The 22,341-nt window shown below is 48.6% G+C and overlaps 2 protein-coding genes across 2 annotated transcripts in view; one reads left to right on the top strand and one right to left on the bottom strand.

The window, feature by feature from the left end:
* Nucleotides 1-1,676: 1,676 nt before the first annotated feature.
* Nucleotides 1,677-14,395, bottom strand: LOC144938016 (uncharacterized). The gene is made up of 3 exons (XM_078865713.1): nt 13,942-14,395; nt 3,334-3,399; nt 1,677-1,722 (listed from the first exon to the last, which is right to left on the bottom strand). The coding sequence occupies exons 1-3, from the start codon at nt 14,193-14,195 to the stop codon at nt 1,677-1,679; spliced, it is 366 nt and encodes a 121-aa protein (XP_078721839.1). The 5' UTR covers nt 14,196-14,395.
* Nucleotides 14,396-14,538: 143 nt separating this feature from the next.
* LOC144937852 (noelin-like) overlaps nt 14,539-22,341 on the top strand; it is a 75,404-nt gene continuing 67,601 nt past the window's right edge. The window contains exon 1 of the mRNA XM_078865373.1: nt 14,539-14,846. Within this exon, the coding sequence (XP_078721499.1) occupies nt 14,643-14,846 (204 nt within the window). The 5' untranslated portion in view covers nt 14,539-14,642. The remainder of the gene's footprint in view (nt 14,847-22,341) is intronic.

The raw sequence follows: 22,341 nt of genomic DNA, 5'->3' as shown, positions 1-22,341 counted from the left end.
CGGTAAAGTCACGTAGAAGGGAAATAATAAAATACAAATATAAAACAATAAAAATTCTCACGACGTTTCAACTGCAACACAAGCAATCATCATCAGGTGTGAAATCCACCTGTGCAATCATCATCATGTGTGAAATCCACCTGTTATTATAAAACAATAAAAATTCTCACGACGTTTCGACTGCAACACAAGCAATCATCATCAGGTGTGAAATTCACCTGTGCAATCATCATCATGTGTGAAATCCACCTGTGGATTTCACACATGATGATGATTGCTTGTGTTGCAGTCGAAACGTCGTGATAATTTTTATTGTTTTATATTTGTATTTTATTATTTCCCTTCTACGTGACTGTACCGAAAGAGCCAAGCATATGAATCCCTGCAGTAACGAAAGCTTAAAATCAAAAGATGTTAAGATGTTCAAAAAACAAATAGATACCTTTTGAAAGGAATTAAGTATGCGTTTAGCACACGTGTTTGTGGTGAACATTCAAACAAAACATGCTCTGATTAGTATATGTGGTGTTGTCTTTGGAACTGATTGGCCTACACCAGAGACAGCCTTCTTTATGGCTCTCTCTTCTTTCGGCTGTCTCTTCAGGCTGTCTCTAAAGAAGGTTGTCTCTGGTGTACGGCAATCAATTTCAAAGACAATGCATGTATAATTATCAGACTCTGTTTTGTTTGCATTTTCACTACAAGTACGTGCGGATAACGAAGACTTGATTCATCGCAAAATGTATTTTTATTTGACGTTTGAACACATTGACAGCTGTTTATTTATTTTTTTGCAGAAAGGGTGAAAACCTATTCTTATGTTTCACACTTTGATACTGGCTAAAGTAAAGGTCCCGTGATATTGTTGTGTGTTATGCACGTCAATGATTGCATTGCAACGACAGATACGCACAGGCCGCGTGACGTCACGGGTAGCAGTACGTAGACTGCGTCACGCAGCCCATCGTTGGGATGTCGCAGGGTTGGCCCCTTCCTTACTTTTAATAATCAGAATCGGAAGTTTATTTACCCCGAGTTGAAAAAATATACAGCTAAGATCTCGTCGAGGAGAGTAAATCATCACGCGAATGCATGGCAATTAAATTAATTGGCTCATTTGGAAGCTGTTTAGTACCGATTAGTGCAATTTAGTGAAACGCTACCGATATTAAACGTGGCTGCTTTAGATTTTTGTGGCCGAAAAGCGCGCGGCGAACGCACCCACTCACCCACGGCTAGAACTTTGAAAAGATTGGGACCATGTTTGTCGACACCGCCGCGAATATTCTTTGGGTCTTTCGGTAAAGTCACATAGATAGGTTCAAATAAAATAACAAAAAACTACGAAGTTTCGATCGCAACACAAGCGCAACAAATGTGTTGTGGTCGAAACGTCGTAGTTTTTTTCTCATTTTCTTTGAACCTACCTACGTGACTTTACCGAAAGACCCAAAGAATATGAATTCCTGCAGTCACTAAAGCATTAAGTCAAGATTTAACCACCGCGAATATTTTGACGAAGCGTCTGATTTCCTACGCGAACGGGCTGCATCGGATTCCGGTCGCCGAACAAATACCATGCGTGAGCTCGCACTCATTGCACACCCGAACACGTGCTCGACACGAATGAACCACAATACCTCGCCGATCTCGTCAAGGAGTATAAAGCATCACCATCAAGCGGCACTCAGGTCGTCGTCCTCGCAGCCGCAGCAGCGGCGGCTTTTGGCCGAGCCATCGAATAAAGACGGTGGCCACCGCATCGTGCGCTTTCAGATGCGCTTCTGCGGCCGTCTGGAATGCTCTTCAGATCATATATAGGAAGCCACTGGAGCGATGGGCTTTAACATCAGCTAGATTGAAAACCTCATTGCTTTACAGCTGCTTTTATGTTAAGTTTGTTGTCCTTCCAACCACGCCTCCGATGAGCACGGTTGGTTACGTACGGTGCGAAAGAAGTTCAATATACATAGATGCATACAAGAGAAGTGGGGAAAAGCGTTCAGTGTGGGGGTGGTTATGAATGGTAAAGAACCCCGCAAGTTGATTGAGGCGGGAGGGGGGGTCTCATGTAATTAACAAGGTGTGTGTGTGCCAGTGGCACTGTGCCCCAGGGTTCCGGACGTGAGTGTGATGTAAAGGGGTTATTTAAGAACGAGTATTATTTACCAGTGTCGGTAACATCGATCATGGGCGCCGCGGTGGCGAGATGTTGACTACCTCGCCTGGTATGCAGGACATCTTGAGTTCGATCCCGATCCTGACGCCACTTGTATATTTGAAGTGTGCGTGTCTCTCTCCCCGTGGTCGTGTGGATTTTTTCAGGGTCCTCCGGGTTTTCCCTCCACATTTAGAAACATGCGTTTGTAGCATTTGGCTGCTATACATGTTCACTTAATGGACTATCATGTGTGGCCAGGTTGCTTCTGAAAAAGAGCGAAACCGCTCAGTAGGTCTTGCATGCTAAAATAAAAAAAACAAATATTGTTTCGTTTCGTTTCAATTTTATTCAAATGCCTCCGAATAGGTGTCAACGGAGTTAAAACGAAAGGACTTTCTCGACTCACGCAACGTGTGTTTCATGGGGAGAGAAAAAAACTCTAATTGTTACACTTTTTTCACACCCATTCGAACCCCCCTTGAGGTGTTCTGATAAATCCAGCAGCAATGGCTGCAGCAGCGGCCACGCTGGCAAGTTTCTGCCCAAACGTATTGCCCTCTCTCAGCGGTGCGTGCTTGTGAGCTATGCCACGGCCACCGCAAGAGACACAAATGATGGTCACGGCGGAGCCGGGGAAATATCGCGGAGGCTAGCGGCGTGTCATTTTGCACGACACGCAATGCCACTTGTGCAAGACACTTCGTGAAGAGTGACACAAAATTCAGGACGCACATAGGGTTATTTCCTTTGTTTTGATACTGGAAATCGCACATTTTAATTGCCTATTCGTTAAGGTAATATGCTATATATTATCATTATTAACAGGTAGTTTTCGTCTCCCCCTTTCAAGATGACGTTTAAATACGGAAATAAAATTCACAAAATTGACAAACACCTGTAAAGCTGTAATCTAATTAATTTAATTACAAAAGAGAATTCATGCAAGCATCAAAGGTAATGGGAGTTAGCTTGAAAATGTGTTAACATAAATTAAATAACACTCTGATATTTGTTAAAATAAGGATAATAACCCATTGTGTCTTGACGTTTGAGCCACCCTGTACATTATACGAAAGTGAGATGAGATAATAAATGGTAATGGAAGTCAATTTGAAAATGTGTGAAAATAAATTAAATAACCCTTCGTGCTTTATTAAAATAAGTATACTTACCTTGTGTGTCCTGACTCTTGGGGTACCATGTGTAAGTAGAGCGCGAGATGAGATGATGCTGTGGGGCTGAAGAAGAGAGAGCATGTCGGTGCTGTGGTCATGTGATAATAACGAGCAACATGTGTGCCCATGGCACATGGGAGTTGAGTCAATGAAATAATGTGCAGAAAATGGAACAAATACCGAACTGGAAAGGGAAAAGGGGAGAGATAAATGATGGGAAACGAGAAGAACAGGATGGGAAGGGAACGCAAAGATGGGACCAAAATTTCAGGAAAGATGATGGAATATTGTACGAGGAGTCTACACGAGGGGCCTCGACACTGCATGGAGCGGCGTCTGCTGTCATAGGGGGCGGGGACAGGGGAAGGATTGAGAGTGGGGGGGACATAAGTCACGTGGTTCACGGGAAGCTTCGAGCTGATTTCGAGTGTAGATAGGTCAATCCACTGCTGGATGAAGTCCTCCCTACGCTGTGTCAGTCATAGGGGTTTGTTTGACCATTTTTCACTCCGCTGGTCAGTGCGAGTTTGCTGGGAGAGGCGGGGGTAGGGGGTGATGCTCACTGGACCAGTTCAGATATCACTCACCGCTCATATTGGCTGTGGTGGAGAAATGAACTGAGTTTTTTTCCGGGTTCATAGTGCAGTGCGCTAACCCACTCTGCCACGACTCCTCGGTTAATTGCGTCGTGATATTCACCCCGATTAGTTCCACTCTCACATACGTCTTCACTGTGTTCAATTCGTACAATGCTATGGTCACGCGACAACGCGCGTGATTGTGTTGCATTATGTACCACACAGTTACGTGTCGAACTAACACCAATACCAATCAGACAGGGCACCTGTCATGACACATCTAGCAGTTCGCAAACTTTTGGTTCAACCGAAGCCTGGACTGCTCACGAGACACTGAATGTCAAACACTGGCCCATGAGTTTTTCTTGTGTTGAACCATTGCCCCTGAAAGTATGCCCTCCCAGAAGGCCGTGTGGCTGATGGGATGCGGAGGGACGGATACGTGGAGGAGGCGTATCGCGCGCTAGTTCTGTTTTGTGTATCGCCTCGCCGACACATTGACGATCCGTCCTTTTTACGAACGTTTATACCGAATTGCCAATCGTTTATAAAATAGTCGAATACATTTTCACGAAGCATCCACACACACACACACTGCAGTCAGTTAAAATTAACAAATATATATTCTCAGCGTGCTTCTTGATTTTGTCACAGTATTTGAATTCTCCACAATGACGCCCGCGGGTATTCTGTGTCGTGCTAACGCTGTATGAGAAAAATTTCCACCCAGCAATAACCAGCTCGTTATACAATCACACTCGGTTATTCGTACACACTAATGATCAAAATGACGCTCACTCTTTAAACACATTTAACACCATCCACCGCTGCCCGCAAAAACCCTAATCTACTGAAGATTGAAAACATAATTCAGACCCCTTGAAGAACATTTCCCGTGAGGTCAAGTGAGATAAACACTTATGCATATCTGTCACATTTAAGTTTATTCCTCTTTGCTCCCCGTGATGTCGTAAATACATTCTTGGCAAAGCTCAGTCAGTCACTTGCAGTCACTTGCTACTCCCTCATGGTTTGCAAGCAATTGCTAAGCCAGCTACCATCTAGATAATTGCACATCAGAAACTTAATGCAGCATACAGAGGTGGATCCATAGAAGGCGGGTGGGACCACATTCCGAAAAATAAACCTTTCAGCAGCTACCAACCACCATATGTATAGATTTTTTTAAAGGATTTTGATTGCTGGTCTGAGCAATGAATCTAACCTATATATTTATATATTTTTGTAAAGAAAATGATACGTTTTGTGGCCTGCTAGCATACATTTAAGCACAAAGGTCTCAAATTTTTGTTTGCTTCATGCATTTTCTGGAGCTATTGAAGTCTAGTGGGATAGCGGTTAGCATGCTAACCACCTCTAGGCCTCTAACAATAACCCCCAACCAACCAGCACACGATTTGATGAATTGTCACCATTCGGGGGACACAATTGAAGAATCGATTCTGTGGCGAATGTAGTGGCCTCTAGTGGTAGCTAGAGGTCATGTGAACCCATTACGTAACAAAAAAAGAGTTAGACGTACTGTGCTTCAAATTAATACAATAACACGCAGCCCTTGGTAGATCTACTTCTGGGTGCAGGCACCATCACACATTGGTGATTGGGGAGCCGCGTTGGCGAGATGTTTACTACCTCGCCGTGTATACATTAGGTCGTGGGTTTGATCCCGAGCCTGACGCCTGCGGCTGTGTATTTGGAGTTTGAAAGTCTCTCCCCACGGTCGCGTGGATTTTTCTCCGGAGTTCTCGGGGAGTTTTCTCCCTCCACGTTTAGAATCAACATCACGCGTTTCGAGCATTCGGCTGCTGTACATTTCCACGTGAGAAGCCACTTCGTTTGTGTTATCATTTGTGACAGACAGGTCGCTCCTGAAGAAGAGCTACACAGCTCAGTGGGCCTTCGCTGGGTAAAAACAAAGATCGGTTTAGTTTCGTGGTGGGAGCCATGACCAGCGGACACAACTCAGGGGCCTGGGTTCATAGCACATATCATCCCCTGCATCTCCGCTGTGATATGGGACCTTTCTTAACCAGTATCAAAATATAGCAATAGATTTTTTTACCCTTTCTGGCAATAAAACAGGTGTGTTAAGATGTTAAAACACCAAACAGAATCAATTTTCAAGGAATCCTGTCTGCATTGACCACACGCACGTGAGGTGGAGATACAAACAAACAAAAACATTAACCGACAACATATGCATTGTTTTTTTTTAAACTGATTGGTCCACACCAGAGACAGCTTAATGCAGGCAGGATCCATTGAAAAAGGATTTTGTTTGGTGTTTAACATCTTAACACCTATTTAATTGCCATAAAGGGTTAAACCTATTGCGATATCTCCACTGTGGTCGCCCTCCCGGATGCGTTCCCTTCCTTTAGCTGCGATGCCGTCACCAGTCTCGACCACTGGCTCCGTATCACCCTTCCTCGTGCCAAGCACGGCACCACTAACCCCCAACAGGGCACGCAGCGTCAAGGACGCAGTCTTGCAAGTGCCTTGCTCACGACACTGCTGGCGGGAGGTGCCTCCACAAGAGCGAGTGCTAAGAGAGGCCCTCTGCGAGCACAACTCGTGCTAGCGGTGTGGACGGCCACACGTTGAAACCACACCGCACACGACGGGTTGGTCAACTCTCCACAAGGCGTACGAGTAATAACGATCCTATTCCGTGTAATCCGGTGGTTCTTCACCTTTACTGCAGCCTTGCATCCCATTGGTTCTCGTTGATTAAACACATTCCTGCGGGGGGAGCTGGTAGGAACGTTGGGTTGCTCAGTCAATGGCCATGGTCAACGGCGGCGTGGTGTATTCCGCAAATATGCCCGACTGTGAGGGCGGGCACAAGCCGGCGTGAGTAGGTTAAACGTTGAGTTTTATAAGGGCACCACGGGGTGACCAGCCACTCCCCACCCAGCCCCACCCCTCCCACCCCTCACCCAGCCCCACCCTCCCCACCCTCCCCACCCAGCCCCTCCCCACCCTCCCCACCCAGCTCCTCCCTCCCCACCCAGCCCCTCCCTGCACGACGGACGGACGGACGCAATAATCCCCTGTGGGCTGGTGGAACCAGGAGCTTCCTACCAGTAAAAAGTGCATAACGCTATTGAATACATAGGTTTGATGAAACAAAGTAGTTGTATCTACGTGCTTGTGCTTAATGTGTAGTTCGATGATTTACCTCCTAAACAAATCCGGCATGTCTCGAACCCCCAGAAATGGCAGCTCGCATCCCCAGGGTGTGCGTGCACCCCAGGTTAAGAACCACCGGTGTAATCCATTGCAATTCACGCATTGTAATGATGAATCCGAAACGATGTTCAGGGGAATTGTCTTGGCACGCTACATCCATAATAAAGGCGTTTGGGTTAAATCGCGTAAGCATGAATGAGTCGTAACCCTCCACCACCCGACACAGCCAATTATGATTAGTATGGATATGGGCAACATGTACACGAGTGGCAGTGCCTTACTTTGGTAATCCCTACTCCAAGGCAGCTTAGCAGCGTGAGAACATCTTCGTCATTTGTTGAATTGACGCAACGCAACAGCACAACAATCGTGGATTTTTATTATACGTGTATCGTCACCGAGTCCTCGCCTGAAAGTGAGATATTGCAACCCAAAAAGATACTCATCTGCCTCCGAATGACAGGGAACTGAGCTGTAAATTGAATTGTCTTCATCGAAAAAGACCGAAAAGTATCTTCAAAGCTTCGCCCACCGACTGTGTTTCCACACATAAGCACACGGCTGCGACAACAAAGCGTGTGACGAGCCTATAATTTTCAGCCCTCGTTCTTTAAAAAAAAAATATATAAAACAATTCACGTGACGCCACCGGACCGATCAATGCACGTGCACTTCAGCCCAAATCCTTCTATGCCTGCGGCACTCATTTCTCACGGGCAATGACCCCGCTGCAAAATTGCGTCCCCAATGCACCACCACTCTTTTCGAAAGGGGAAAAAAAAAGGTGAATGGTGCAGCCCTGCGTTTGCTTGCTCACGCCACGGCTAGCGGCCACGGCCTCTCCCACAACACACGGGGATACATATAGAGCGTCCCTTAACTGACTCCACCTCCCCCCCTCCCCACGCTGCATAGACATCCTGGAAGAGGATGGAGTACCCACACTTTACCCCACCACACGCGTCCGACCGCGGAGTGAACAGAGGCCGGGGAGGGGCGGGGGTGGTTAGTGGATTAAAAAAGAAAAACTTGGACCAATTGTTTCAACTGCCACACCGGAAGATCGGATGGAACTCGGCACACCTCTGGTTGCAAGTTCACTCTTCCTACGCTATAAGAGTGCGCTTCACCGCCGTCAGAGCGAGGCGGTGCGCGCGGGGGCAGGCGTAGAAGAAGCAACGGACGTGTTGAGAGATAAACAAAACAAGATGAAAAGTCACGCTTATTAAACCCCCACCCACTCCCCTAAAAAAAGGAAGTACACGTGGGGAGATTGGTAGAAGTGTGGACGTGTTGTGTACGCAACTTGCGTCGATCCCTTATTTCCCCGAGCGTTCAACGCTAGCGCTGTTACCAGGTGACGTTTACGAAAATAATATTGAAGGTGTTGAGAAAAATTAAAAGTGAAAGTTCACTTTTTTAAAATCATCGAAACATATAGTGGGTGGAAGTTTTGAACGTCTGCAGGGAAGGAAATACGTGGATTTGTTCGTGTTCTCTGTCGTCTATTTTCATTTGATATACTTGTCCTTTATTTTGTTCGTGAGACGAAAAAATGAAAACCCTTGTGGCATGGTTGGTAGCAATCCAGACTTGCGCGTGAAAAGTCCATCAGGTTTGTTTCAGCTGTCATTATATTGAAACTGCTGAATGCAGTTGCCGTGGTAATTCAGCTGGGATGACTTGACATTTCTTGACGAGTACTGTACCACAGGGCAAGAGTGGACCTGACATCGGGATGAGAATTGTCTAAAATCAGGCCAGCGTCTCCACAATGTGAATGCACGTTGATCGGGAAAATTTGAGAAAATATTAAGCTTATACCCGTAACACGCTGTCTCTCACCCGGCGTGGAAGTTGAAAGATTGGGCTAGTTTCTTAAATGCCTCGCTTCTGTTCATCCAGCAGTACAAATAGCTACAACCACATTGAGTTGAACGATGACCAGAGACGTCCCTAGGGTACACGGCTAATCGTGGCGGCCGCCCCGGCCCCCGCGCTTTGGGGGGGGGGGGCTGGAGCGCTTCGACGTCATGGTGTCAGATGTAACACTTCCGATTTAGTTTGAAGGCGTGGGAGGGGGGGGGATTTGCCCCGTGCTCTGCACCCTCCCCCCCCTTGTGGACGGCTTTGTGGTTGGATAACGTGTGGGTACTGCAACCGCTTCCGAGATCTCTGGCCAACATGGAAGAGTAGGCCAATAAACGCTCCGGAGGGGTTGCCTCCAGCTTCCACCAGCAGTGGCGTGAGAAAGAAATTGCAGGGTTCCGCCTTTATCTTCTATAACACAATACTGTATATATACACACAGCCATAATTGAGTTATGTAAAATTAATAACGGAAAAAAACCAACATGCTTTCTGAGCAATAGTTAAACTTTAAAGTCAAGAACAAATAAAATATATTTTACCATTTTAACGCTTCGTAGCCCTGGTATCTTAAAACTTTAACCAAAAGTTCGTCGTAATGTATCTGGCGAAAAGTCAAGTGAATTGCGGCTACAATTGTATTTCTTGCACTTTGCTCTTCCCAAATTTTACTGCCAATTATATCCACACGGAAATGTCCGCAGGATACTTCGCTTCTGAGAAACGTGGGACTCGTCCATTTCATTACAACTTGGGAACTTTATTTTGGCGTGAAATGCGTGTAGAATGCCCCACTCGACGCAATCAAGCGGACAAAGTGATGATGAAAAATACATTTGTAAAAATAAAAGCCGCGATTGTTTGTGTTATCGCCAGAAACAATGTAACATTGTATGCATCTCTGTTTCATACGAATCCTCTTTCCCAACCAAGGGTTCGCTTACATTTTCTTAAATTAAGTGAACCCCGGGTCGGTTGTACGCTTCACGCAATTATCATGAGCAAATCGTTAAACGTTAATGAGTACCAAAACGTAGTTTTTTTTTTGTTTGCTACAGTTGAAATTACTGAACACAATAAGAAATGTATATTCACAGCAGCCGGCATTCTTTGTTAATGGTAGTGATGTTGCCACTTTGCTTAAACTGAAACTACCTTGGGGATTGCACAGAGTCTCATCAGTAAATCGTTACGTGCTAATTAATAGCCTAACGAACTTTTTTTTTCTACTCCTGAAATTGCTTTTGAAAAGAAGAAGAAAAATCACAATGATGTTAATGTAATTGTGAGTTATTTTTGTATTGCATCGTTACATTGAGAAACTAAAATAGGAGCATGTGTAGGTTCTTGACATTATTCAATTACCAATGAAGAACCCCTTCACCCTCCCGTCTCTTCCTTGGTAGTACATGTTGTTTGTCGTTTATTGTGAAAATTCCATCACAGTTCCAATGATCACTGTTTCATTGCTTTATTTTGGTGATTTCGAAAAGTGTACTGGTTTGGCCATGTTTGTTTGTTGTAGTACGGAGTAAGACTGATGGCCTTAATCTAAGTTGTCTTGTGGTTGTTGTTGTTGTTTGACTTGCATCCCACTGGGATTTTTGCACACAGCGTTGGTGTACGGTGTTTTTTCTGCAATATTTTGTTGTCTTTTTTTGGATTTTCTGTTTGCACTTAGTCACATATTCACTTTAAGATGTTTCCTTGTTCATGTTTTTGTTTTTTGTTTGTTGCGGTTGCACTCGATTCAAGAGCCGAATGGCTCACAGGGCTATACCTAATAAATTAACTTGAACTTGAACTTGATGAGCCCGGTGTGCCTGATACCGTCAATGTCCTTCTGGAACTAGCGCCAGGAGCATCAGAATGTTGATGTATGATGGCACCTGCTGTGTCTGTCCCGTTACTTCCTGCCAGCGGGCGTTCGACACTTCACGTGGCCTGAAAGTGCACTTAGCCCGCCACAAAGCGCCGTGGTGACGTCAACTCCACTTTGTGGCGAATGGCGGTTGTTGTTGTGAAAAAATAAACATTTTTTATAAATGTTACAAAAATATCCGGTGAGCAGGGCTTGGGCCGGACCCTTCACGGCTCGAGGACACTATCGCCAATGTCAAGAACAGTGACGGCGTGGCAGTAAAATAATTAAAGATGCACCGGCAGACGTCTCTACCGGGAGAGATGGAGCAGTGAAATGAGCAGGGGATTGACCGCGGCTGATGACGATTCACAATAAGGGCCAACATTATTTTGCGAGTGGTTGTGATGCGGCAACTTCTGCTTTTGCCTCGATGCACACATAGGCCTAGACTGTGTATATTCTGTCTAAACATACATACTCAAACAGCATTGGCCAAATATCCCAAAGACAATAGTTATTCGCGAAGAAAAAAGTGTTGAACATCTTTCCGTAGAAATAATACAATTTTCACCACCACCATCATCATCGTCGTCAGCCATGGTCAACCCATGACTGGATGAAAGCCTCCCCCAATCCACCGTGATCCCGCAATCTTGCGATGATATAACGATCCACCTAGCACCGGTCCACGGGCTGATGTCATCACTCCAAGTTCACATCAGTGTACGACCCCCCCCCCCCGCCTTTCTCTTTCTCTGCAATCGTATTCAATAGTTCACGTAATAAACAACAGCGCACATACTTCATTGACAAACGGGGCCTCGCTATGTACCAGCGACAAAACCCTGCTTCATGTGGCGCTTGGCTGAAGAACAGTGGTCGTTTTTTATATATAAATACCACCGTTGTGCAGTGACAATTATCCACACTGTGCAGCACTAACGATGGAGTCAGAACTCAGCTTGAAATGAGGCTGACTGAAAGGAAAGAAAACAAAACAAATATTGGGGTTTGTTCATAGTTTGAACCGTAAACACACATTCATGATGAAGTCATCTCTCGCACTTGTGCTGCTGCTGCGTAGAATTTCGAGGTTGTGTCCCACGTGTTGTTCGGCGCGATGGTCCAACGTTTCGCTTCACGTGCTGGGGGGGGGGGGGGGAAGTGCTTTTTCAGGAAGTTAGCCCAGCAAGGTCCCGGGACGTGGCAGTGCTCCAAATCTAAATCCAGTTCCGCGAATCCGGTTATTGCGTTCCTGTGCAAACATAACGAGGCGTTTGTACTAATTTGAGAATGTGGCACAAAACTGAATAATATGAAAAATAAATTAAATGTTACAGAGTGCAACAGGGCGTTGTACATCACAGAAAAAACAGGGATACATCCAATATAGTACTTGTTAAATACCATTATGCGGAAGGAGGGATTTTTGTATCATGACTCAGACAAAAGGAAAATCTCAATATTATATCCGACTGGCTTATTGAAACTGTACAGAGAGAGGGAGTCAACAAAAACTAATGTAGAGACAATGTGGAGTTGGTTGGTTAGTGCTGGATTGTAATATTTAGTCTAATTGGCAAATTTATATTGAAGAATGCAATTGCTTGCCACATTCACATTGGTCACGTGGAGAAGAGGTGTATGTGTGTGTGTGGAAATTGACATGGGGTAAAATGTTACCCACATTTTATTCTACCTCTAATATCAAACTTCAAGTTATTTAAAAAATAATTTATTATTTGTTGGGCGGGGAAGAAACAACGCAATAATTGGGCATCACAAAAAAACAGAGGAGTTCTGCAGAAGGCTGATGGCCTGAAACGCCAACCTCTTCCATTCTTCTCAGTGATGGTATAAACATGCCTGCCATTGTGTCATATTAACATGTTTTTTGTATGAATAAGTTGACTCGAGCAGCAACTTGAATGCATGCATATGTATGCACACGAGCAACGCACGCCCACGCAATGATGCAACGCGACACGTGTAAACCAAAGGCGGATGCGCTCGACTGGCTATCCCTGGGCCTGATCATGTCTGGGTCGAAGGATAAATCCTCCTCCTCCCCCTCCCCCAAATGACGACCAGAAGAAAAATGTTTTATATACTTGAAGGATTTGCCAGCTTAAAAAACTGGGTGGCCTCCCACAGAATAACAGAGCCTAAGATTTGTTGGGGTTGAATTGGTGGATCTGCCACAACATTCTACTGACTGCGACTCGCGTTGCAATCTCCTAAACTTCGACGGAAACACGTTGGCCACGTCACAATCTGTACAGCGAAATACAATCCCCTACCGCCCCCACCCCCCGCATAGTCATTTAGGCTACTGGTGCAAGTCATATTAGAAAGCAGATATGAAGGTGAGGTTTACCCACACACAAACATGCACGTGCGCATGCATGTATGCATATACATGTGAGCCATTTTAATGATAATCTACCACCGCCTTCAAATGCTGTACGGTAATATTCACACCGCGCTCATAAGAGCTGGGCGAATATTCGCTGTCTCCATACAAGGTAGCTGTGGGTCTGACTATGCCATCCCCCCCCCCCACCGCTGCCATGACTGAGAAGCCTCGCTACTTTTCAAAATCGCGTTCAATATCTGGTGCTATAGCTCGCTTGGGATCACTGCGCTACAGCGGCATCAGCAGCAGCAGCATCGGCCGGCACACATATCGCGGAAGAGAAACATTTTTTTTGGGTAAAGCTATTGAAATAGTGCATGAGATAAATTAATAAATGAGCGTGGATCTAAAATATAATTATAACTAACGTGTCGCCACCACCACCACCCCTCTCTCTCTCCTCCCCATATTTTTTCTCCTCTTTCTCCTCCTCCTCCCCGCTCTTTCGTGTCGCCTAGCGGTGCGCCGTCCTCGTCACGCGTACTAGCTAGTCAGACTTCATTCATCACTACCCTTGTTTACGGCTGAAGCCTTGGAATTCGCCCCGTGTATACACCACACACACACACACATATAGCCACGTACAGAAGCGCTCGCCACCGCAAAACAGACAATAATAATTTCAAACAAATAACTACGATGATACCTGCGCCGCGCATACTTACACGCAGCACCCTGTAGCGCTGGGAGTGTATCGAATATAGGAGATAGGGGGGGGGGCGTATATAGAGAAGAGCGTTGGGGCAGGACTCCGGGAAGGGAGAGCGAGGCATCGTTGCTGCTGCTGCGGCTGCTGTTGTTGCAGTTGTTGCTGCTGCTGCGGCTGCTGCTGTTGCGGCTGTTGTTGCTGCTGCTGCTGCGGCTGCTGTTGTTGCTGCTGCTGCTGCGGCTGCTGTTGTTGCTGCTGCTGTTGCTGCATCTTCCCGGCAGCTGGTGGCAGCGGTGTTCGCGCTCTCAGCTGACTGCCCCCGCCCGCCCCGCCCTCGCGCGAGCAGCCACGCAAGGTCGCTGTCCTTGGTGCTGAAGCTTCGGCAAACGGCAGCGGCGGCGGCACAGTAAATGATTAAGTTGCGCACTCGCGAGCAGCGTCTCGCAAGAATCCCTCCCATCCTCCCATACCTCCCTCCCTCCCTCCCGTCCGTCGGTTCGTCCGTTCGTACGTCCCTACCTCCAGTCCCTTCCTTCCTTCCTTCCCTCTCTCTCTCTCTCTCCCTCTCTCTCCCCCTCTCTCTGCGGTCGGGATTCGAGACGGGATTTCGGGGCTAACGGGCAGGGCGGTGCAAGAGGCTGGCGGGCTGGCGGGCGGGCAGGGAAGACGGGCAAGGCTGAGCGATACCACGAGACGCCTTTCGGCGGAACAAGTGCAATGATGGCCCCCGCTCGACTCACGCCGTCCGCGATGGCTGCTGCCGCTGTTGGCAATGCTTCAATGCGTCTCGCCTGCCCGCCGCCGTCGCCGCCGCCGCCGCTTGGGCCGCGGGGGATGCCCCGGCCGGCTTCTGCAACTCGGCATCTCGGCCTCCTCGTTCGTCTCCTCGTCCTCCTCGCCATCGCTACCACGGCGGCGCACGTAAGTGTGTGCACGGGCCGGGCATTTTAATTGTACTGTATTGTAATTGCGGCGGTATATATTTCTTGTTGTTGTTGGTGTTGTTCTTGTTGTTTGTTTGTTTAAATGCAGATATTCCCGAAGCAAACGTGTGTACACAAACCGGGGGGAAGTGGGGGGGGGGGGGTTTGAACTACGGTGTTTATTTATTGCCTTAAAATTCTGAACTCGCCTCTTCCCGCACCTGATTGTCCATCGACGGTGACATGCATACAGTCTCCTCCACCACGGTACAGTGGGGGATCGCAGCGGCATTGAATATGTGCTTGTGCAACTTAATCTGGTGGAATAAAACCATAGAAAAATACACACAGTCACACATTCACGCACGGCTGTGTGTTTATGTGTGTGCCACGCGCGTGCGCGTGCGTGCTGGACTGCAAAAAAGTGTACCCACCACACCTGTGTGTGTGTGTGTGTGCGGGCGCGTGTGTTTTTTATATTTAGTAAAACCTGCTTTGCGTTGGAGAGTCACAATCGTATCCTCGTGGGGATGCTGCATCGTGCAATGCGATGCATAATTCAGGAGCCATACATCCACATCAGTAAAGCGGAGGTAACTTTTAGGTGCAATGCCAGGCACACTGCCAAATCGATGTGTTTTTTTGTTACGTGTGAAAAGGGGCCGTCAACATTACGACCCACCAACACTAATGACACATTTTGTCTGGATCGTTGATAACAGTTCATGCCAACACAACCGTCAGCCGTCGTGATTAATGCTGTTTCTCAACGTAGTAAGGAAAATAATCCATCGCAGTGGATACCTAAGCTCGGTGTCTATTTAGTTGTTGAGTTTGTGTGTGTGTGTGCGCGCTGCGCTGTGAACCTGGCGACCCGGGTTCGATTCCCGCTCACGACCAACACCAGTGACGATTATCTGAAGAGATCCTGGGCCTTCCCTAGGTCGACTTAGCCTCAAATGGATACCTGGTGCGGTGTGTAAACATCGCTACTGGGGAGATAAAGGCGGCGGGGCATGGTTCTGGCCACCCACCCCTTCGTGATGCCGTGCAGGCCTTCAAAGGTGCTCGCTAACAGCACTTGCCCCAACAGTCTGTTTAGGTTATACGGGGGATCTTTGTCTATAGGAGTGCAATTGTGCTCACGCCTGCGATAATACAGATCACATTTACAGAAATGCATCACTTCGACACCGGGTGCGTCTTCAAAACAAACACATGGGCGGCAGGTGATTGCGCAACCTTGCTGTTTTTGCCGTCATGCATTTTGCAAATACCGCGAGTCCCGAGCGCAAAAAACACGTCGCCGCGTATCGCACGCAACGCTCGCGTCGGATCACCGAGCGGCGGGAATACAGTGGCGGTGCTTCCTCGACGCGATCTCGGAGCCGCGAGTCCGCGTCCTTAACGCGCAACCCGCGCGCGTTAACGAGGAAGAGCGGAGGCAATTTACCGCTGATTTATGGTCATCAGAATTGGGAAATGGCGCGCACGTGTTCTCCCGTTGCCTCCAGAGTGCGCCTCAACAGCAAACACAAAATCGATAGGAGACCAGCAGTGCCGCAATGGCTTTCGTGCACGAGACGCGCTCTCTATGCAGAACGCGAAATAAAAAAAACAACTCCGACCCCGCGCGAGACGTGTGTCCAACACGGGTCTCGCCTCTTACGGGTGAAAGAGGCGAGCAGAGACCCTTAGCGCTCTCAACGCTCGAGCAAGGCGATGGTTAATTCTTCTTCTTCTCTGCTGCCCTCAACACGTGCCTTGAAACGCGACGGCGTTCGGTGTCGCGCATCAGGGGGAGAGACAGATCTCCATTGACGTCCCGCTACATTGCATTTAAAAAAAGATTATGTTATTAAAACCTGATGTTGTTGTTGTTGTTGTTGAAGGCAACATCTAACGCCATGGCTTCACTGCCCTCGCCGTCTCGATGCTGTGTGTGGTGTGAGAGAGAGATTACACTCGGAGCAAGCAGATGAATACGAGGTTGCGAGTGTACACCACTCCTCAGCCAGCCAGTCGCTCGCTTCACAGTAGCAGCAAGCGAGCTCCTTCACAGCTGAAGTCCCTTTCGAGGTGGTATTTCCTGCACGTCCCAAGCCCTCCGCCTCACGCATATTTGTGATGAATTGTCAACGTGTCGGACCCCCCCGCAAATTCGCTTTGCGACGGAGGAAATCGACGATAATTGTTGGTACTTTGCACGTCATATTATTCATTCGGGGAAGGGGGGGGTGGGGGGGTCGCAGGGTAGCGAAGATTTCCCCGGCCGGTGCGCGTCGACTCAGAACGCCGCGGCACTTTTCGCCCCCTATTCACAATGCGACGCCAAGCGTCCGTTCGCTCCGTCCGGTCCGGTCCGTTCGCTCCGTCCGTGACGCCGCTCGGTTACGCGCGGCCCGCTTGGACCTCGCGTCGCGCGAACACGCGCCCGGCCCAAGGGCGTTCGAGGCAAGCGCAACCGAATGTACATGAAGCAGACTTCAACCTCGGCGCAGACAATAAGTTGGCGTGACAGCTTTGCGAGCACGCATGCGCATCGCTGCCTCGTGTCAGATTATGTTAGAGTAATGCGCAGTAAAATGTGATAAGGTATAATGGGTTAAAGGTATAGGTTACTGCATATTTTGCACGAAAGACGTTCTACGTGGGAGGGGGGGGGGCACGTGCAAACAAATACAAGGTACACTCGCGGGACCGCGACGTGTGTCTGGAAGAAAGAAAAAAAAACCCTTCAAATATCACGGGGCTCTCCGTGTCAGACGACTGGTAAATGAAACCGGCTGGCGTGATCTGGCTTGGAGAAGGCGGGGGAATGCTCCTTGCCTCTCCCCCTCCCCACCCACTGTCCTTTACGGCCGCTTCAGAGTCTCTGCAGAGGGCTCCTACTCCCACCCCCTCCCCTAAGGACGAGTCGCGATCATAAAAGACGCTCAGGGCCACGACGTTGATGAATTCATGGCCTCGCGCAATCAATTGGCGACAAGCACGCCTGTGCGTTCCTCCGCCACGAAGGAACGTTTTTAAAGGGAGCTCCCCCTCTCCCCCACCCCCCCCCTCCAAGTGAGGGGGGGTGGGGTGGGGGAGGGTTTGCAGGGTAGAGGAGAGGAGAGGGACTTCTACCAATTGATTGGAGAGACGGCCGCCGGTCGGTGCACCACTCTCTGCCAAAGCATTGCTTTGCATTTTAAATCGAGCCGCGCCATCCGGTCGCAATTATTCTCCCACTCGTGTCATTCCTCGGCGCTCGCTCCGAGCGGTAACTAAATCTGCGATGTCAGAGGCATCTCCCACATTCCCAGCCTTATCAGAGCCCGGGTCGTTATCTTCCTTCTTTATTCCCCTCCGCTGGTTCCATGCGGAGGGTTGAGGCAAATGGAAGGAAGGCCGGAAGGCAGGGGGGGAGTGGAGGGGGCGCTTTTTTTTGTACGTCCCGGTTTCTCGCAGTCGCGATTAATATCATTCCGTGCGGTAATAAGTCCACCTGTTTGTACAGCGACTCGCCACCCTAAACAGCCGCAGCCGCAACAATCGAGTGTCGCACCTCGACTCGCGCAGCTGTCTCTCGGTGAACACTTTTATTATTTTATCTACGCGTCAATTGCTTGAACGATTTGAAACCCGGTGTTTGGGACAAAAGTAATTCCCGCAAACGAGACCGGAATATTACGCCCCCCCCCCCCCACCGCACAACCCCGCAATAACGAAGAGAGAGAGACGTCTAATTAAACTTAGCGAAGGGTGTAATTTCCACAAAATATAATAACCTGTGAATTCAATATATATTTACTACTTACTCTCGCTTGGGTCTGTGGTGTCTGGGCGCTTTTTTGCTGACTTCGAGAGCACAAATCGTGAAGGTTATGCGGGCTTGCCCTGCGTGTCATTGGGAGCGGGGTATGAATGGGAGGGGGGAGGGGTGATGGGAGCATCGTTGGATGATCGCTTTTATTGCGAAGATTGGCACTCGTTCACACAGACGACAGACAGACACGTGGTGTTAGCATGCCTGTGACCTACGATCCATGCATGCGCGCGCGCGCGTGCGCGTGTGTGTGAACAAGCCGTTAACCAAACCATCTGACTCATCTGGCATGCGCCCCATCTGGTCGCATCTCACGAGCTCAAGCAGAGCGGACGTCTCAAGAGTTGCTCGCATTGGTGCCCACCAAGGACACAGACAGGGTTACTCACAGGGCTGCTGCGAGGCGGGAGGGGGGTGGAGGTCATAAGCGTTGGGGAGGAGATGGCAGTGCTGCTAAAATCCAGTGTTGTCAGTATTTTTATTCTACCTCTGTGGTGTGTGTGTGCTCACCGTGTTCAGCAACCGGCATTGAGCAGCGTGGTGAGGTGTTGGTCACGTAACCCCCACCACGACCCGCGCGTGCGTGCGGGGAGGCCCTCGTCCAGGAGTGCACTGACACATGTACACACACGCACGTGTGTGTGTGGGCGTGTAAATAATGAACGCGCTCTTCTTCCTCCAGCACCGAGAAAGAGAAACGCGTTGCCAGTTCGCGCCGCGCGTTCATCATTAATGTGGCCAGTCAGCCGCATGTCCACAACAACAACAGATGCGTACACAGGGCGCGAGAGAAATGAACACGTGCTGCTAACCACAGTGTCACCGCTTCCCACGCCTCCCCCCTAAACGAAACTCCAATAGACAAAGGTTTCCACCCGCCGAATAGCCTTTAACTGACTGTTGGGGCAAGTGATGTTAGTGAGCATCCATTTAAAGGTGGCATCGCGCACCAAGGGTGGTGTTGTGACCAGCGCCTGCGCCTGGCCGCCTTTGTCTCTCCGGTGCAGGCGTTGGCGCGACGTGACAGGTCGGCTGCTACTCGGCACGAGAGAATAACTAAACAGACAGACAGCAGCCACCTACCTTGCAATGCACAAAGGCGTCCGTCCCGGTGGAGAGGGGAGAGGGGTGGGGGCATGGAGTGAAAGTGATTCCCTTTGCGTGTAAAGAGTGACGTTAGGAGTACACTTACAGCCGAGTCGGTGACCTCCCTGGTAAATATGTACCGTACCCGGCACACCACATCCATATATATATACACCCATCGTTATGGTGGTGTTTTTTTCGTGGCTCCAAGTCACGTGCCACTTACTCCAGTCAACTACCTACCGGTGACCAGGATTAAAAAAAAATGTATCTAAAAATTAAGTGACAAAATAATAAAGCTCTCAGTACTTCGCCTGTGGGCTCAAAAAGCAATCGGTTGCAAGCGAGTGCGCAATCGGATTTGCAATCGTTGCATTTTAGGTAACGTCGCGATTGCAGCGGTGCTGCGCGTAGCGTATGCTGATATGGTTGGTGACGCTGTTGACAGAGCCGTCTTGTTTTTTTTCACTCGTCCACATTGTCCTATCCACTCTCACGCCTAACGTGGCTCTTCAGATGGCCGTGAGTTGGCAGAACCACGCTCACATGTTGTCGGAACGATGCAGTTGGATTTCGATTTAAAGCTTTCGTGACTGCAGGGATTCATCTTTTTGGTTCTTTCAGTAAAGTCACGTAGAAGGAAAATAATAAAATAATAAAAATAAAACATAATAAAATAATTCTCACGACGTTTCGGCCACAACGCAAGCAGCCGTCCTCAGGTGAAGACCAGGTCTGTCGGGGAGACAACACCTGAGGACGGCTGCTTGCGTTGTGGCCGAAACGTCGTGAGAATGATTTTATTATGTTTTATTTTTATTATTTTATTATTTTCCTTCTACGTGACTTTACCGAAAGAACCAAGAAGATGCAGTTGGAATTGGTCCTTTAGGCACTCACCTCTGCAAGCCGTGCACGCGGCGAGATGAGCCGTACGACTGAGCACACGAAAAAATGGGCCTCGTGGTAGGAAATATTCTCTTCTCTCCTGTAAATGGTTCTCCCAAGTCCCTCTCTACCCGCCCACTCCCGACTACCCACGCGGCTCCTCTTATCCGTCTCTGTCTCTCTCCCCGTGTCTCGCGTTCTCCAGCAGCCCCAATCCTACATTCCCCCTCCCTCCCTCCCTCCCTCCATCTTTGTAAGTCCACCCATGCCATGGGGTCAAGAACTGAATAATTGAGCATTTCAATAAATTTGGCAAGTCGTGCTAAGTGACAGGCGGCGCGGCTGTACTGGGTTTGTCCTACACATTTATTAGAGTCCTGCATCCTATGTTTGACACGTGCCACTTTTTGCGTGTTGGTTTGGGTTCCGAAGTTTACCCTATGTACCCGATTTAATTTAATAATGAAAATGCTCGGATGAATTTAAATGTATCAAAAAAAGATTCCCCCCCGTATAGCCTCGACAGACTGTTGGGGCAAGTGCTGTTAACAATCACCTATGAAGGCCGGCACGGCTCACGAGGGGGTGGTTGGACAGCACCACGCCCGACCGCCTTTGTCTCCCTAGTGTCGATGTTAACACACCACACCGGGTATTAATTTGAGGCCGAGTTGACCTAGAGGAAACCCAGGACCGGTTCAGATACTCGTCACTGGTCTTGGCCGTGAGCGGGAATCGAACTTGGGTGGCTGAATTCGTAGCGCAGCATGCTGACCACTGCACCACCGCTCCCCACACACATACGCACACAAACCACGTCCGCATTTACCTCTGGTCGCTCCCATCGGGCTCCGATTAATTATGCATGAGTCCAGTAGGCAATACTGCATTGCACAAAGAGGTATTGTATGCAGCTGCTAGACAGATAGCGATCCGTAAACCTCGTGGAGGCCACGCTATCATCGCTGAAGGTTCGCGCACGAACGTCAACGAACCCCGTGACCTGAGTTTGAGTCTCGGCCACGGTTGTGGACTGGTTGAAAGCGCGTTCGCCCGCGTGCTAGGTTCACGTTCGCGGTTCGAATCCGGCGGTCGCCCTGGTTATCGCTCAATTGGAATTGACGTATGGATCTCGCCCCCCCCCCCCCCCCCCCCGACTGTGGACGCTTGGCAGGATACCTCCTGAAGAAGAGTCGCGAGATCTGCCGAGTCTTTTCTTGGGTAAACAAGCGACGTGGAAATACGTAATCAGTGCCCAATGATTATATCTGAACCGGCCCTCTCCCCCAAAAGCGCCCGATCCCCCAACTTCACAAACCATGCACTCATCAGCGCGGTGAAGTATGATCAAACAAACCAACATGACCCACACTGCTTTGGGGAGGCCGTCATCCAGCAGTGGATTCCCAAAGGAGCTCTGAATAATATCATGCGCGTGCACGCGCTCGCCAGCATAAAGCCGTTGGCGCACACCGTGTGCTTTCAAAGTACACTCGACGGTGTTGTGCACTTTTTTTATTTCCGTAGTTGATCTTCACATTGTTCTGTTTGTTTTATTTTGAACGTTGTGCCAGCAATGTTCGCGACGAAACGGCGACGTGGGCTGAAATCCAGGGTGCCTCTTTTTGACGTAATTATGGTCGATTATAGAGGCAGCAGTTGCGAACAGCGTGGCTGAATGTTGGGTTTACGTGAAATAAAAAGTAATTAT

Source organism: Lampetra fluviatilis, chromosome 20 (genome assembly GCF_964198595.1).
Source record: "Lampetra fluviatilis chromosome 20, kcLamFluv1.1, whole genome shotgun sequence".
In the NCBI taxonomy this organism is placed as follows: domain Eukaryota; kingdom Metazoa; phylum Chordata; class Hyperoartia; order Petromyzontiformes; family Petromyzontidae; genus Lampetra; species Lampetra fluviatilis.
The sequence above is the reverse complement of the archived record's forward strand: the minus strand, read 5'-3'. Positions and strand labels throughout refer to the sequence as shown.